This window comes from Otolemur garnettii, unplaced genomic scaffold (assembly GCF_000181295.1).
Source record: "Otolemur garnettii isolate 467f Iridium unplaced genomic scaffold, OtoGar3 scaffold00039, whole genome shotgun sequence".
Taxonomy (NCBI): Eukaryota; Metazoa; Chordata; class Mammalia; order Primates; family Galagidae; genus Otolemur; species Otolemur garnettii.
The window spans coordinates 11,742,030-11,758,471 of NW_003852434.1; the positions used below are offsets into that span (position 1 = coordinate 11,742,030).

General features: G+C 43.7%; 1 protein-coding gene across 1 annotated transcript; it reads right to left on the minus strand.

Moving 5' to 3' along the window:
• Window positions 1-10,806: 10,806 nt before the first annotated feature.
• LOC100946089 (60S ribosomal protein L36a-like) lies at window positions 10,807-11,218 on the minus strand. Its single transcript, XM_012805338.2, has one exon. The coding sequence runs from the start codon at window positions 11,216-11,218 to the stop codon at window positions 10,898-10,900; it is 321 nt and encodes a 106-aa protein (XP_012660792.1). The 3' UTR covers window positions 10,807-10,897.
• Between the last annotated feature and the right edge of the window lie 5,224 nt (window positions 11,219-16,442).

The window sequence follows — 16,442 nt, forward strand, 5'->3', positions numbered from 1 at the left end:
TGAAGCCCGAAAGTTTTACCCTGTGAATGAAGGACTGTGTATCTTCATCACTATGCTTTCGAAATTATATTTAAGCCACCATTGCTCATGGAGGTTTACTATGTTTTTTTCTAAGGATTTTAGAGTTTCAGACCTTATATTTAAATCTTTGATTGGTTTGTAGTAAAATCTTTATGCAGTGTGAGGCAGGGTTCCAGCTTCATTCTTTTCATATGGACATTAGGTTATCTCAGCGCCTTTTGTTGAAAAGAATATTGTTTTCCCATTGAGTTGTCTTAGCATTCTTGTTAGAATAAACTAACCATAACATTTTTTTCTTTTTTTTGAGATGGAGTTTCACTCTGTCACCCTTGGTAGAGTGCTGTAGCATCACAGCTCACAGCAACCTCAAACTCTTGGGCTTAAGGGAATCTCTTGCCTCAGGCTTCCGAGTAGCTGGGACTACAGGTGCCCACCACAAGGCCTGGCTATATTTTTGGTTGTAGTTGTCATTGTCGCTTAGCAGACCCAGGCTGGATTCGAACCCGCCAGCTCTGGTGTGGCTGGCATCCTGGCCACTGAGCTACAGGCACGGAGCAGACTATAAATATTAACAATGTATTTCTGGACTCCCAATTCAATTCCACTGATCTATATATTTATTCTTATGCTAGACTCTCACTGAATTGATCACTGTGGCTGTGTGCTAACTTTTGAAATTGACAAGTGTGAGTCCAATTTTGTTCTTCTTTTCAAAAATGCTTTGACTACCCTGGGTCTTTTGTATTTCCACACGAATTTTTTTTTTAATTCATTTATTTTTCAGACAGAGTCTCATCTGTCACCCTGGGTAGAGTATCATGGTGTCATCATAATTCACAGCAACGTCAAACTCTTGGACTTGAGCAATCCTCTTGCGTCAGCCTCGTGAGTAGCGGGGACTACAGGCAGGCACCACTATGCTCAGCTAACTTTCCTTCCACACGGATTTTACGATCAACATGTTGATTTCTGCAAAAAGGCATCTGGGATTTGGGGAGGGACTGTGGGAATTCTGTTGACCAATTTAGTGAGTGTTGCCATCTTAATGGTATTAAATCTTCCAATCCATGAACACAGGCTGCCTGTGCTTTATTTAGGTGTATACTGAGCTTGTGCACAGCCCTATTTGTATCCTAGATTTCTAGGGGCTTTTCAAGGCCCCCCAAGAATAACGTGACCAGATTTTAACATTGGTAAAGCGGGACACTATTGACGGGTGGGGGTGGGGGTTCTTAATTAAAACTTTGGTCTATGTGGCGCAACAAAAATTTTCATAGAACGCAAAAATAGTATTGTAATATGTATATTTTTAATTTCAACGTAAGTACAATTTACAAATATAATACCTTAAAAAAATTATGTATAGGGCGGTGCCTGTGGCTCAAAGGAGTAGGGCCGCTGGTCCACCTGGGCGACCTTGCCCAGGAGGGGAGTAGGGAGTTTACATTAGCCTTTTCATTTCCAAATGGAGTTACATTAACCTCTTCATTCCCAAATGGGGTTACATTAACCTTTAACCTTTTCAGCAAAGTATATTCCCTTCCTGTTGTCCCACCATTCCCTAGCTGTCGTGCATTCTTTCCAAAAATCAGGACTTTTAAAAACGCTGCAGGACAGGGGACAACTCATTAAAAGTCAGGACTGTCCCGCTTTTGGTGGGACGTCTGGTCACCTTACCCAAGAATATCTTTCCCAAGCTTTTCCTTTAAAGTTTCTTGGTCAGCTTCTTGTTTGTCTTAGCTTTTATCACTGCCTCTGCAGTTGTGATATTAAACAATTGCTATTGATTGCTTTTGACAAATGTCCCCGGGGAAAACGCTGTTCTGAGTCAGGTCAAATAAAGAGGAGGCGTTAGAAAAGAATTTTCCCGGACTGCCGATACTCAAATAACGACAGGTCTCTAAGAAGGGTGTTCTTTCCCCGCTGCTGGTTTTCACCGGGATGGGGCTGTTTTCCTCCAAGCTGCCACTGAGCTGAGGAAAAGGAGTAGGAGAGCAAATTAAAATGCAACAAAGTTCCTTGTGCTTACTGAGATTCAGCCCCTACTTTTGGTAAATAAACACCCCTCTTTGGTTAATTTCTAGAGTTCAGTTTTTGCCAGTGTTCCTGTTGCTTTTATGAAGAAACAGCTTTTCAGAGGTCCTCACTCTGCCGTTCCCGCGGCCACTGCCTCTCCACTGCTAGCATGCTGTTCATTTTTGATCACATCACCTAGTTGATCTGAGCTCCTGTTTCCACATTAGAAGAAAAAAAATAATGAAGACAATAATTCATTCCTCAGAGAATTGTAAAGATCAAATTATACACACATGCATACACCCATTGAAGAAACTAGAAAAAGTTACACAAATTTGAGTGTCATTGCTATGGCCATTGTTAAGGAGGCTGTAAATTCTTTTTTTTTTTTTTTTAAACAAGAGCCTCAAGCTATCCCCCTGGGTAGAGTGCTGTGGCATCACAGCTCACAGCAACCTCCAACTCCTGGGCTCAATCGAGTCTCCTGCCTCAGCCTCCCAAATAGCTGGGATTGCAGGCACCCACCACCACGTCCAGCTATTTTTTGGTTGCAGCCGTCATTGTTTTTTGGTGGGCCTGGGCTGGATTCGAACCCACCAGCTCAAGTGTATGTGGCTGGTGCCTTAGCCACTTGAGCCACAGACGGTAAGTCGAGGCTGTAAATTCTACATTCTATCTCACGTCAGTCCTGGTTCTCCAGCCTTTCCAGGTATGTGAATTCATCTCATTATTTTTGGATGTACACACAGTTTATCACTGTAGATAATGCTGATTACTGAGGACCCTCTCCATTACCCTGGAGTCCAACTACAGAGACCAGACACAGCTCCTCTGTCTCCCTTTGCTGTAGAACGGAGGATTAATCAAGGATTTGAGGGGAAGCTGATAATTTATGGACTCAGTATTGATTTCCTAGCCGGACTGATGTTTGGTTGCCCAGGGAGTGGGAATAACAGGGGACTTTTGGTACAACTTGTTCTTCCCCTTTTATATCATTTTTAAAAACAGTGTAGAAAGATGGTTCATCTGACCTAATGCCGTAGGATTAAAACATTAATATTTTATTTAAGATTAAACCATGATTAGCCCCAGCATAGTAAACATAAGCCTGGAATTTGTTTGACTTGAGGAAAAATGCTGTTCAATTAGTTTAATGTGGGCTACAGACAGAACTGAACCACCTTTACAAAGTAGACTGAAAAGTTTTCCCAGAAATCTATACTACTAAGCTGTTTCCAAAACTCACGATTACTTGCTTCTTTTCACTCTATAAAGGACAATCATTGCACAAACGGCCCAGATAATTACAGCGCAGTCACCTTTTGTCACGCAAAGTGTGACGCTTGGTGCCTTGTTCATCACTGGCACTATTCGTGCCACAACTTTTCCATTACTAATTTTATTTCTCACTTCGCTGAGTATGACTTGGAACAAGTTTTCCAGAAATAGTACGAATGTGGTGGATTTTCTGGGCCCTTAAACAGCTGGAATGTGTTTCTGTTGCCTTCAGGCGTGAGCAGCAGCTCAGCTACATGCCGACTGGACACTCGGAGCACAAACGTTTCCCGTTTAAGGTATAGACGCAGTTCCACTTGTTCACAGAGTCGCAACATTTCACAAGTTCAGAGAAAGGATCTGTTTAAATCACAAAGGGACAGCACAGAAGGCTTCAGGCCTCCGTTGAGGAGTTTTGGATGCCTCTGAGGGTACCCACCTGTGTCTTTTTATTTTTTTTTATTCTTTTGAGACAGAGTCTCACTATGTCACCCTTGGTAAAGTGCCGTGGCATCACAGCTCACAGAAACCTCAAACTCTTGGGCTCCAGCGATTCTCTTGCCTCAGCCTCCTAAGTAGCTGGGACTATAGGCACCTGCCACAATGCCCGGCTATTTTTTTGTTGCGGTTGTTTAGCTGGCCTGGGCTGGGTTAGAACCCGCTGCCCTCGGTGCATGTGGCTGCCGCCGTAGCCACTGTACTATGGGCACCGAGCTCCACCAGTGTCTTTTAAAGATCTACAGGGAGTACTGACTCTGACCTGGAAAGTATGGACAGAGGTTGCAAAAAGGATCAGTTTCCATGGCAACATGAGTAAAGCCTCTTGAATAAACTGCCCTCCTTTTGTTGCAATTTCAGGTTCAAAGTTCCCCCAAAGTACAAAGATCTGAGGTCTAGCATCCTGCCAACACTGGAAAGGCATGCAGGCTGGGGCTCCAGTCAACCAGTGGGAGATAAGAGCCAAAGATTATTAACCGGTGCAGTGGACACTCCAAGGCCAATATATGCCAGGATAATTTAATAATCCTCATCTATTTCTATGACATAACCACACTAATAATAAATAATAGCTAATGTGGTCTACGTGTTAACACACAGTAATTCACTTAATAACTACCTTGGGAAGCAGTCACTGTTAAATCATTCCCATTTCACAGAGAAACTAAGAGAAAGAAGAGACAAATCATTTGCTCAGGGTCACATGCTTAGCCCAGTGGAGCCTACAATAACATTGATTGAGGCAGGTCTGGACGTGGTGGCTCACGCCTATAATCCCAGCACTCTGGGAGGCCAAAGCAGGTGCATTACCTGAGATCACAGGTTCATAGACCAGCCTGAGCCAGAGCTAGACCCCATCAAATATAGCTGGGCATTGTGGCAGGCGCCTATAGTCCCAGCTACTCAGGAGGCTGAGACAGGAGAATTGCTTGAGCCCAAGAGTTGGAGGTTGCCATAAGCTATGATGCCACAACACTCTGCCAAGGGTGACAAAGTGAGACTCTGTCTCAAAAAAATAAATAAATAAATAGAATTTACTGAGGCTGATATTAAACACCTCACTATGCTGACAAAATAACATGGTACAGCTCTATCAAAGTAAGTTTTGGCTTGGTGCCCATAGCTCAGTAAGTAGGTCACGGGCCACGTACACCAAGGTTGGTGGGTTTGAGCCTGGCCCGGGCCTGCTAAACAACAATGACAACTGCAACCAAAAAACAGCCTGGCGTTGTGGCAGGTGCCTGGAGTCCTAGCTACTTGGGAGACTGAGGCAAGAGAATCGCTTGAGCCCAAGAGTTTGAGGTTGCTGTGACACCACGGCGCTCTAACGAGGGTGACATAGTGAAACTCTATCTCAAAAAAACAAAACTAAACTAAATTTCATTAGGTTTTACTATTGTATTGCCTGTAAAAAACGTTTGCTGATTGTGACAATAAAAATTATGAAAAATGTTTAATGGACACTTTAATGAATACACACACTTCCACTATTTGGCTTGGGAATCACTTAAATACCTTTCACCCAGTGATTTTGCCACCGGCTTTTCTATCACTCTTTCCCCTGTCCTGCCTACTTCTATTATTTGTAAACACAACTCTTAAATTATATGTACTATGAGAGAGCTTAGATGAGGAAATAATTCACGTTTTTTCCAACTCTAAAATTCTGTGATCCTATAGGACTAGTTTGTAAAGAAAGGTGCTGTGTCTATTAAAATTATCGAAATAAATTGAAATGATAAAAATATATTGGATGGGCTAAGGGGAAACAGGTGCACTCGTATATTTTGCAGTCCATTTGTCATGATTTTTTCTTGAGAGTAATTTGAATCTGCGCCACAGGTATAAAAACCTGGCATTTCCATGTGTAGTTAGGACTTAGTCAGGACTACTTTTGACCACAAATAACAGAAAACCTGACTTAAATGTACAGAGGTTTATGTTTCTGGCCTACCAGGAGGTTGAGAGGTAGGCAGATGCTAAACTGGTTTGCACGAAAGTCCAGCTCTGTACAGGATGGACCTCTGGGCTTTCTTGGCCTTTTCTGTTTGGTCGCAAAGAAGGCCCTCTGTGGCAACCATGGAAATTCACCACCAGATCTGTCACTACGGGGAGCAGAGATGACCGGCAGGCCCAGCTGTCTGGACCCACTGCAGCAGCCTCCCACCTACAGGCCGGCTGCCGGCCACTGACTGAGCACCCCCAGGACTACAGCGGAGGCCCATTCCGCAGGATGCTCTGAAGGACGTTAGCAGGGCCACTGGCGGAATTTGAATAAGGTCTTTAGATTAGAAGACAGTAGTGGATCACCGTTAATTTCTTGATTTTGATTATTATATTGTGGTTACATAAGATAATGTCCTTGTTTTTAGGAAATACACAAGGAAATGTTTAGGAGCAACAGGACATTACAGTTATAACTCACTCTGTAATTGCTCAGAAAAGAAAGTATGCATGAGTCTTACTTTGCGGCCCTGGGTAGAGTGCTGTGGTGTCACAGCTTACAGCAGCCTCAAACTCTTGAACTCTTTTTTTTTTTTTTTTTTTTCTGAGACAGAGCCTCAAGCTGTCCCCCTGGGTAGAGTGTCGTGGCATTACAGCTCACAGCAACCTCCAACTCCTGGGCTTAAGCGAGTCTCCTGCCTCCGCCTCCCAAGTAGCTGGGACCACAGGTGCCTGCCACAACGCCTGGCTATTTTTTGGTTGCAGCCGTCATTGTTGTTTGGCGGGTCCGGGCTGGGGATTCGAACCCACCACCTTTAGGTGTACGTGAACTCTTGCCTCGGCCTCCTGAGTAGCTGGGACTACAGGCACCGGCCACAACACCCAGCTATTTTTAGAGATGGCTCAGACTGGTCTTGCTCTGGCTTCGGCTAGTCTTGAACCCATGAGCTCAGGCAATCCACCTGCCTCGGCCTCCCAGAGTGCTGGTATGGGCACTGTGCCTGGCTCATTTGGGGAATTTGGCATATGGAAATTATTTTTTGCAACTTTTCTGTATGCCTGGAGTTGTTTCAAAATAAAAAGTGAAAGATGTTAAAATACATGCTGGGACTCAAAGTAGGCTTCACAATGGCTATGAATGTGAATTATGACGTAGGTTGTAAGTCATAATAAAGAGGAAAAAGATAGTGTGTTGCTTCCAGTTTGCCTTACCATATATGTATGTGTGTGTTAGCTGGGACTACAGGCCCCTGCCGCAATACCCAGCTGAGTTTTCTATTCTTAGTCGACAGAAGGTCCAGCCCTTGCTCAGGCTGGTCTTAAACTCCTGGCCTCAAGCAGGAGTCTCAGCCTCCCAGGGTGGTGGGATCACAGGTGTGAGCCACTGCACCTGGCTACCCTATCTTACCTGTCATTCTTTCGTCACTTCCACCTGTCCATGCTAAGTTATTGAATGTTAATAATAACTTTACGCCGCTCACTGTCAATTGTGTTTAAATAGCAATTTTTAATACCCTACTTTTATAAGGGAAAACCAGCAGGAAGCAGAATTTGGTGGTTCCGGTGTAACCCTGCTTGAGCTCCAGCCTCAGGCTCCAGAGCTCGTCTAATCTCATTGACTGTCCATCTGCCCCTTTGGTCTGGGGCTTTGTGGTGTCCCCAGGGTTAGGCCCTCAACGTTAAACTTCAAGATGGAGATGGTCTTTTTGCCCATGGTGTCTCGTTTCCTTAAATAATATTCCTTGTTTAATTCTGGACCTTAGAACTTACCACCCTCTCCTATCCCTCTCTCCAGAGCTGTGAGTCATACTGCCCACCCCTCCCTCGGCTAGTCAGAGATAAAACCCATTTAGTCATCCCTTTGACAGATACTAAGAACCAGACACTTTTTTTGTTGTTGCAGTTTTTGGCTGGGGCTGGGTTTGAACCCGCCCCCTCCAGCATATGGGGCCGGTGCCCTACTCCTTTGAGCCACAGGCGCAGCCCAGAACCAGACACTTTTTAGGCCCACGGAGCAAAAGAGATGAAAACTCTGCATTCATGAGCATCTACATTCTCGTAGAGGGAGATAGAAAACAAAATAAATGGGCTAATGTGTCGCTTGATCAGTGTGGATAGATTGTCAGGGAGAAAAAGAAACCTTGTCGTTGAGAGCCTGTGGGTCCAGACCCAAAAGGACTGAGAAGAGGAGAGGCCAGGAGGTAGAGGTGCCCTGCAAATTCTGAGAGGTCACCAGAGAACATTTTCTCCTGAGACAGTGGTTCTCAACCTTCCTAATGCCACAACCCTTTAATACAGTTCCTGTGGGTCGTGACCCACAGGTTGAGAACCGCTGTCCTAAGAGAAACAAATACTGATTGCAATAGATCAAGCTGGTAGAAATCGATTACATTCTTTCTAGGAAAGAGAATAAGCAGGTGTAACTGGCCCTCCTTGGAAAGTGGGGTCACGTTCTGATAGTAAAGATAAGTACCTCGTGGGAAACTGGCATCTTGATTTCAGGCTGATATGACATTAATAAGGAGGCTCCGGGGACTGGGATGTCCAGGGTGTCATTTGTTATCTTTACCAAAGTCTGTACCAGCCGCCATGTGGCTGAGAGAGCTGGTGGTTTGTGCCCAGGGTCAGGGTCAGGATGGTAACACTTGGTAAAGCTTAGACCAGCCCTGAAAGGAGACAAGGGGCTGCCTGGAGCAGGGGTTCCTGTGTGTGCCCCCACCTCACCCCTCCCCAGCCGCAGGCCCTGAGTGTCCCAGTGAGGCTCCAATGCTCCGGGAAGACCCTCTGTGCTCTACCTTCTCTGAAACAGAGGTGGCAAGTCTGCTCTAAAATTCTTCTCACTCCACTACTTACCGTTCATTTAATTTTTTTTTTTTCATTCTTTCATAGTAAGGAATCTCAGAAGCAAAGCAATCTAAGGAAACCATCTCATTTTGGCTGTTCTCCAAGCTGAGCATGTCTATCAATCATCTGGAAGAACAAAATCGGACTCCCAGGCCACCGGCCAGACCTGCCCAGCCAGAGTCCCTGCAGGGGGTCCAGGTAACCGGCATGTTCACCAGAAGTTTGCAAATTGCTGCTCTTTCTACACCAGGGGTTTCCCAGTGCCTTTTTTTTTTTTTGTAGAGACAGAGTCTCACTTTATTGCCCTCCATAGAGTACTGTGGTGTCACAGCTCACAGCAACCTCCAACTCTTGGGCTTAAGTGATTCTCTTGCCTCAGCCTCCCAAGTAGCTGGGACTACAGGTGCCCGCCACAACACCTGGCTATGTTTTGGTTGCAGCCGTCATTGTTGTTTGGCAGGCCCGGGCTGGATTTGAACCTGCTAGCTCAGGTGTGTGTGGCTGGCACCTTAGCTGCTCGAGCCACAGGTGCCAAGCCCGCCTGGCTATTTTTTTGTTGCAGTTTGGCCGGGGCCGGGTTTGAACCCACCTCGGCATTTGGGGCCAGCGCGGTGCCCACTGAGCCACAGGCACCGCCCCCAAGTGCCTTTTTTTTTTTTTTTTACAAGAGGCACCTGTTTTCAAAACTTCCCTGATCAGATGCCTGTGGAGCCTTATTAAACAAACGCCTGAACAGTCCCAAGGCAGAGTTTTGGGAATCTGTTCTTCAGCCGGCATCTGTAGGTTTGTTATCGTCAGAGGAGCCTGAGCATGCCGAAGGCCACCTGTCAGGACGATTTTAACAAAGGCAGCAAGGAGGTCAGCGGCAGACTACACAATGCCTTCTAGCTGTGTCCTCTCGTGGAAGGACACACGCCATGGCCTGTTTCATTAGGGCACTAATCCCATTCATGAGGGTGGAGCCCTCATGACCTAAACACATCCCCAAAGGCCTCCCCCTCCTAATACTCTCACCTTGGAGGTCAGGAATTCAACATATGGATGTGGAGGATATTAAAAACCCTAGCACAAAGAAAATGGATATATCATAGAAGCTTGATTTTGGACTGTTTTCCCCATAGAATTCCTAAAAATCCTTCTGATGAGGTAATACCCTCTGCATGTACCCTGAGAGCCCACTTGGCTGCAGCGGTCACTCGCGAGTTACCGAGACATCCTGCCCCCGGCATGCCATGTGCTTCTCTAGACCGGAGATTCTCCAACTTTTTGGTTTCTGGACCTTTTTAGCCTATTAAAAATTGTTGAAAATTCCAAAGAGCTTGTTATCTCAGTTGATATTTAATGTACCAGAAATTAAAATGGAGCATTCTTTAAGATTTTTATTCATTCATTTAAAAATACAGGCAGTCCTTAAGTTATAAACATCCGACTTACATACAACTCACACTTACAAACAGAGGCTATTACAGTAAGTCCCTGAGTTACAAACATTCAACTGATGTGTGACTCATACATACAAACAGAGGCCATTACGGGCAATAAGGAAATGCACCTGTTCCAACTTACGTACAAATTCAACTTAAGAACAAACCTACAGAACCTATCTTGCTCATAACCTGGGAACTGACTACGACAATAATAACTGTCTATGTAAACATAATATATATTTTTAAATTTCATGTTAAAAATGTTACTATTTCACATGGCTGTGAATACCTTTAATGTCTGGCCTAATACAAGACAGCTGGATTCTCATGGCTGCTTCAGTTTTTGTTCAGGTGCCACATCACATGTCACGTTGGTCACACTGTTTCTAGAAAACTCCACAGCACCTTCCTGAGAAAATGAAAGTGAAAAAGGCCTCCCAGGAGGCCTCAGCTGGTTTTGGGTATTCCCAAGTCACACTCTGAGAACCGTCGCACCGGGTACTGTAATTAGGCAGAAGTATGTATAGCTCAGACCTGGGAAAACATAACTGTTTCTTCTTTAATGTAAACACCCTCTTGCTTGGCTGTTAAAATATCCTTTTAGTTTCCTGTTTTGTAACCTCCATCCCCTCAACAAATTCGTTCTCCATCACTATCAGCAACTTAAAGTAAGGAGATAGCATTTACTGAGCAGTTTCTACATGCAAAGCTCTCTTCATGCACGGCCACTTTTAATCTTTGTTTGGTTTTTTTCCCCTGAGGGTAATTTTATTGATGGCTCTCATTTATTCCCTCCCCAAAGACCAACTACAGCCAGATGAAGTGAACATAATCTCAAGATTCTATTGTCTTCATGATAAAACAAAAGATGATTAGAACTGTATCACTTGACCCTTTCTCTTCTTATCCCCTCCCAGTTCAAAATGCTCGCAGCTCTTCATAGCCAGCATTCTCTTAGATCTGCAGTTGGGCTCTACACACTCAAGCCTCGGCACAATCTTCTTTGTAGTTTTAGCCTTTTCCTGGAAAATTGGCTTAGTCTGCCCACCATAGCCACTCTGCTTCCTGTCATAACGCCGCTTTCCCTGGGCATAGAGACAGTCCTTGCCCTTCTTGTACTGTGTCACTTTGTGGGGCTGGTGCTTGTCACACTTTTTACAGAAAGTCTGGCGGGTTTTAGGAACATTCACCATGTTTGCGCAAGCGCTATCTGCAACGAAAGACTACTTTTAATCTTTGTACTGACTCAAGGAGCCAGTCACATTATTATCCCTGCCTGACTGATAAGGAAATACATTTCTGTTGTTTTAAGTTACCCAGTTTGCGGCAGTTTGTTCCTGCAGCCCCAGGAAACATCATCCTTCAAGACCTGGCCTCAGATCCACCTCCTCAACAGGCCCCCGTGTCAGCTAAGACAGAAGAGTTTCTTTTCCCTCTGAACTCCAAGATACTTTCTGTCCTTGCTAAGGACTTGGGTTTTTATCGAATTTACATTAGCTTCTCTAGAAAGTTTTCATTTATTTGTGTATTTATTTATTTATTTACTTATTTATTTGAGACCAAGTCTCAAGTATCTTTCTGAACTCCAAGATACTTTCTGTCTGCACTATTGCTAAGGACTTGGGTTTTTATCGAATTTACATTAGCTTCTCTAGAAAGTTTTCATTTATTTGTGTATTTATTTATTTACTTATTTATTTGAGACCAAGTCTCACTTGGTTGCCCTCAGTAGTGTGCCATGGCATTACAGCTCACACTACTAACTCCAAACTCTTGGGCTAAAGTGATCCTCTTGCCTCAGCCTCCCAAGTAGCTGGGACTACAGGAGCCCACCACAATGCCCAGCTAGTTTTAAAGACAGGATCTTGCCCTTGCTCAGGCTAGTCTTGAACACCTGAGCTCAAGTGATCCACCTGCTTAAGCCTCCCAGAGTGTTAGGATTACAGGTATGAGCCACCGTGCCTGGCCAAGAAGGGAAAGTTTTTATAATAAAAATTCTTCTTCTTTGAACCTCTGTTTAGCTTTGAGTCCAGTGACATGCAGTAGTTCCCTCTTATCCACAATTTCACTTTCTGCAGTTTCAGGTACCTGTAGTAAAATGTGGTCTGAAAATATTAAGTGCAAAATTCCAGAAATAAACAAGTTGCAAATTGCATGCTGTTCTGAGTAGCATGTTGAAATCACATGTCGTCCAGCTCTATCCCACTGGGGACTTGAATCATCCTCCGTCCAGTGTGTCTGTGCTGTAGACACCAACCATACTCGAGTCACCTAGCAGCCATGTTGGTTAGCAGACGGCCCATTCAAGGAAACTTTATTTTACTTACTGGCCCCAAAGTGCAAGACTAGTGATGTTGGCATGTTGTTATGATTGTTCTATTATATTACCAGTTTGGATTGTTAGTCTCTTACTGTGTATAATTTAGAAATTAAACTTTATCATAGGTATATGGGTGTAGGAAAAAACACAGTATATATAGGATTTGGTATTGTCCGTAGTCCCAGGCACCCACTGGGGGTCTTGAAAGTTGTCCCCCGTAGAAAGGGGGGACTACTCTACGTATATTGTTTAACACACAATTGTTGAGTGTATGGTTTTCCTAATTCTTTCTTTTCATTCAATGAATCAATTCAGAAGATTTATTCAATTCAAATATTTGTTGAGTACCTAAAATGCATCAGGCATTTTTTCCCTTACCTTTGGGATATATCCATGTACAAAAAAGGACAAAATTCTGTTCCTGTGAAGCTTACCTTCTAACAAGAATGTAAGTTTAGGTACTGAAGTTCGGTTGCCCCAAGCCTGGCTCCATGTGTCAGGCCAGGTTCCCGCCTCCTTTCCTGTCCCTTTACTCTCCAGACATCAGTCTCCTGTGCTGGGACCATTCCTGGCATTTTCTTACAGATCTTCCTATTGACTGCCCAGGCCAGGAGAGGAGAGGGGGCGTGAGGTGGTCTGAGGGCCATCTCAGTTCTCTCAGGGTCGTCCTCTCTTGCATGCCACCTATGCTCTGACTCCTCTTTGACCGTTTAAATGCGTTTGGAAGAGCCAGTTTGCTTTGGAGCCAGCTTCTGGAGACCGTGTGTGGAGTCTGGATGCACGCCAAGAAAACCGGAAGGCTGTGCAGATCTGAGCAGAGCATTTGCTGGGACTCAGCGCTGTGGTTGAGTCCCAGACAGGTGGCCGACGCCACTTTTGCCAGGATCTCTGGCTGATCAGCTGTCCCCTGTTGCTGCCAAAATAAGGGATTCTTGCTTTCCTCAGTGGAGACAAATACCAGACCCCAGCACCAGGTGTACGGGGTAAGTAAAACGTGGAGTTTAATACGGGAAGTGTGCAGGACACGGAACGCGTCCTCTGGTCTCATTTTGATTTTCAGCCCCCAGGGAATTTTACCACTAGGAGAGCCCATCTCTCTCTCTGCAGCTAATTTGAGGAATGGGGTAGCTAGTGGAGCAAAGGGAATACCAACATGCCAGTCAACCTGTCCAGTAGGCAAGGTGCCCACTTAGAGAATAATACGGGGTTGTCTGGGAGTGTGGTAAAATAGCTCTCTCGGAAACTTACTGGGAGGAGATGAAGCAAGTTGCTGCAAACTTTCTACTCAGTATTTTGGCAACAAGAATCAAAAACTGTAAAATGTTCATCCTCTTTAATCAATTAATTCTATTTATAGGAGTTTATCCTGAGAAAATAATCTTATGTTTTCGCAACAACTTATCCACAAAGATCTTTTTTTGCAATGCCAACATTTGTCAATACAGAATTGATTAAATTATAAATGCTACATCTATGCCTTGAAATACAAGACAGCCATTAAAAATCACATTCAAAGACTGGAAAATACTAATAATTTTTAAGTTGAGTAATGAGTACATGAGGTTTCTGTGATCTTTGGGGTACGATTGAAATTTTCCATAATAAAAGCTATAAAAAACTTGTTCTCAAAGAATGTTTACATCTAATGGAAAAAGCTTGAAAGGCATTGTTAGGGGAAAAGGCAGCTTACCAAGCAGTCTGTAGAAATGTCTGGTCAGATTTTATGGGATTCTAATTTTGTAAAACAGACAAAACCATCCTGATACGCATGTATGCACATGTATACACACATACACAAAATATTCAAGTATATTCATTTGATAGAATTCATGTACAAATATACTCAATTTATATACATATATTTCTGTTGATTAGATACATTATATATATAGAATACTTATGGAAGTATAATTTGAACAAAAGCATATGTTAATAGTGACTATCCCTGCAAATATAGGAACTTTACATTTTCTTTTTATACTTCTTTATATTTTCTTTTCCTTTTCTTTTCTTTTTTTTTTTTTTAAGATAGAGTATCAAGGTGTCCTGGGTAGAGTGCTGTGGCATCATAGCTCACAGCCACCTCAAACTCTTGGGCTTAAGCAATTTCTCTTGCCTCAGCCTCCCAAGTAGCCGAGACTACAGGTGCCCGCCACATGCCCGGCTATTTTTTGATTGTAGTTGTAATTGTTGTTTGGCAGGCCCAGAGTTGATTTGAACTGGCCAGCTCCCGTGTATGTGGCTGGCACCATAACCACTGAGCTACAGGTGCTGAGCCTTCTTTATATTTTCCTTTTTTTTTTTTTTTGCAGTTTTTGACCGTGGCTGGTTTTGAACCAACCACCTTCAGTATATGGGGCCAGAGCCCTACTCCTTTGAGCCACAGGCGCTATCCCCTTCTTTATATTTTCAAAGGTACAATCAACAAGCATGCATTACTTTTATCATCATCAAAAATAATGGAACCCCGGGACCAGCTCAAACCGATTAACCATTGCTTAAGTTGTTAGATATGAGCTCCCATGGCCTAGGCGCATGCAATGGAAGGCACTTTAGCCTCTTTACAGTTAGACCAGCTGCACTGGCATTACCTGGGGCTCGTTAAGAAGGCCATAAAAGCTTAATTCCTCTCCCACCCCACCGGTGTGGAGACAGATTTGAGCTTTACCTCTTTTCTCCCTGACAATCAACTCTCCAAGATTTTTTTTTCTTTTTCTCAAAAGCTGGTGCCATAGTTTTGGCTTCTCTGTGCATCTGGCAGCGAGACCATTGCTTGGTAACAATTACAATTTAATAGTAAGTGAGAAGATAGTCTTTTTAATGAAGAAAAGAATCAGACAGATCTGGGTCCTGGATCATGGCTTACCAGCGGCGTGACCCCAGGCAAGTTTCTTAAACTTCTTGACCCTCTATTACCGTGTCTATAATAAGAAAAAAGTGGCCAGAAAGCTGCATGAGGATTATTTGAGGCCTGTTTTGCTTATCTGTGGTGTTGGATATGGAGAAAAGTATGCACAGACCCAGTCTTTTTGCTCATCAGCTCTTGTTAGTGTTTGTGTATTTAAGTGTGGCCCAAGACAACACTTCTTCTAATGGCAGAAAAAAAAAATGGGCACCCTTGATTTTTGTGCCATTTATATGAAGATTAAATAAAACAACGCAGAAAATGTTTTAACAGGGCCGGGTTTGGTGGCTCACACTGTAATCCTAGCACTCTGGGAGGCTGAGGCAGGTGGATTGCCTGAGCTCAAGAGTTCGAGACCTTGTCTCTAAAAATATCCAGGTGTTGTGGCAGATGCCTGTAGTCCCAGCTACTTAGGAGGCTGAGTCGAGAGAATTGCTTAAGGCCAAGAGTTTGAGGATGCTGTGAGCTATGACATGACAGGACTCTACAGAGGGTGACAAAGTGAGACTCTGTCTCAAAAAAGAAGATGAAATAAAGACATTTTCAGACAAACAGCTAATTATTAGCAAGTAATTATTACCTGAGTTATAGTAACTAATAATTTGAACAAATAATAGCTAATTATTAGAAAGTATTGCCTACATTACCAAAAGTAGAAAATGAAGTTTTTCACTTTATAAGGACAAAATACCAGATCTAACCAAAGAATAAAGATCATTAGAAACAGTAAATATGTGGGTAAAACTTTTCCCATTATTAACATTTTCTTCAAAAATAATTGAGTATTTAAAACAAAAATAATATTAATGCATTTGAGCTCAATAATACACTTGTGTATGCGTGTGTATGTATGTGTGTGTATAAATTAGCCGGGTGTGGTGGCATGCTGCAGTGGTCCTAGCTACTCTAGAGGCTAAAGAAGGAGGATTGTCTAGGAGTTCAAGGTCCCAGGGAGTTAGGATCATGCCACGGCACCTCAGCAGCCTGGGTGGCTGACTTAAAACGAAAAGGAAAAAATAATAGGCAATATGGTTTGGATGTTTGGCCCCCACCAAACCTCATGTTGAAACTTAATTCCGGCTCAGCGCCTGTGGCTCAAGCGGCTAAGGCGCCAGCCACATACACCTAAGGTGGCGGGTTCGAATCCCCAGCCCGGGCCGGCCAAACAACAATGATGGCTGCAACCAAAAAA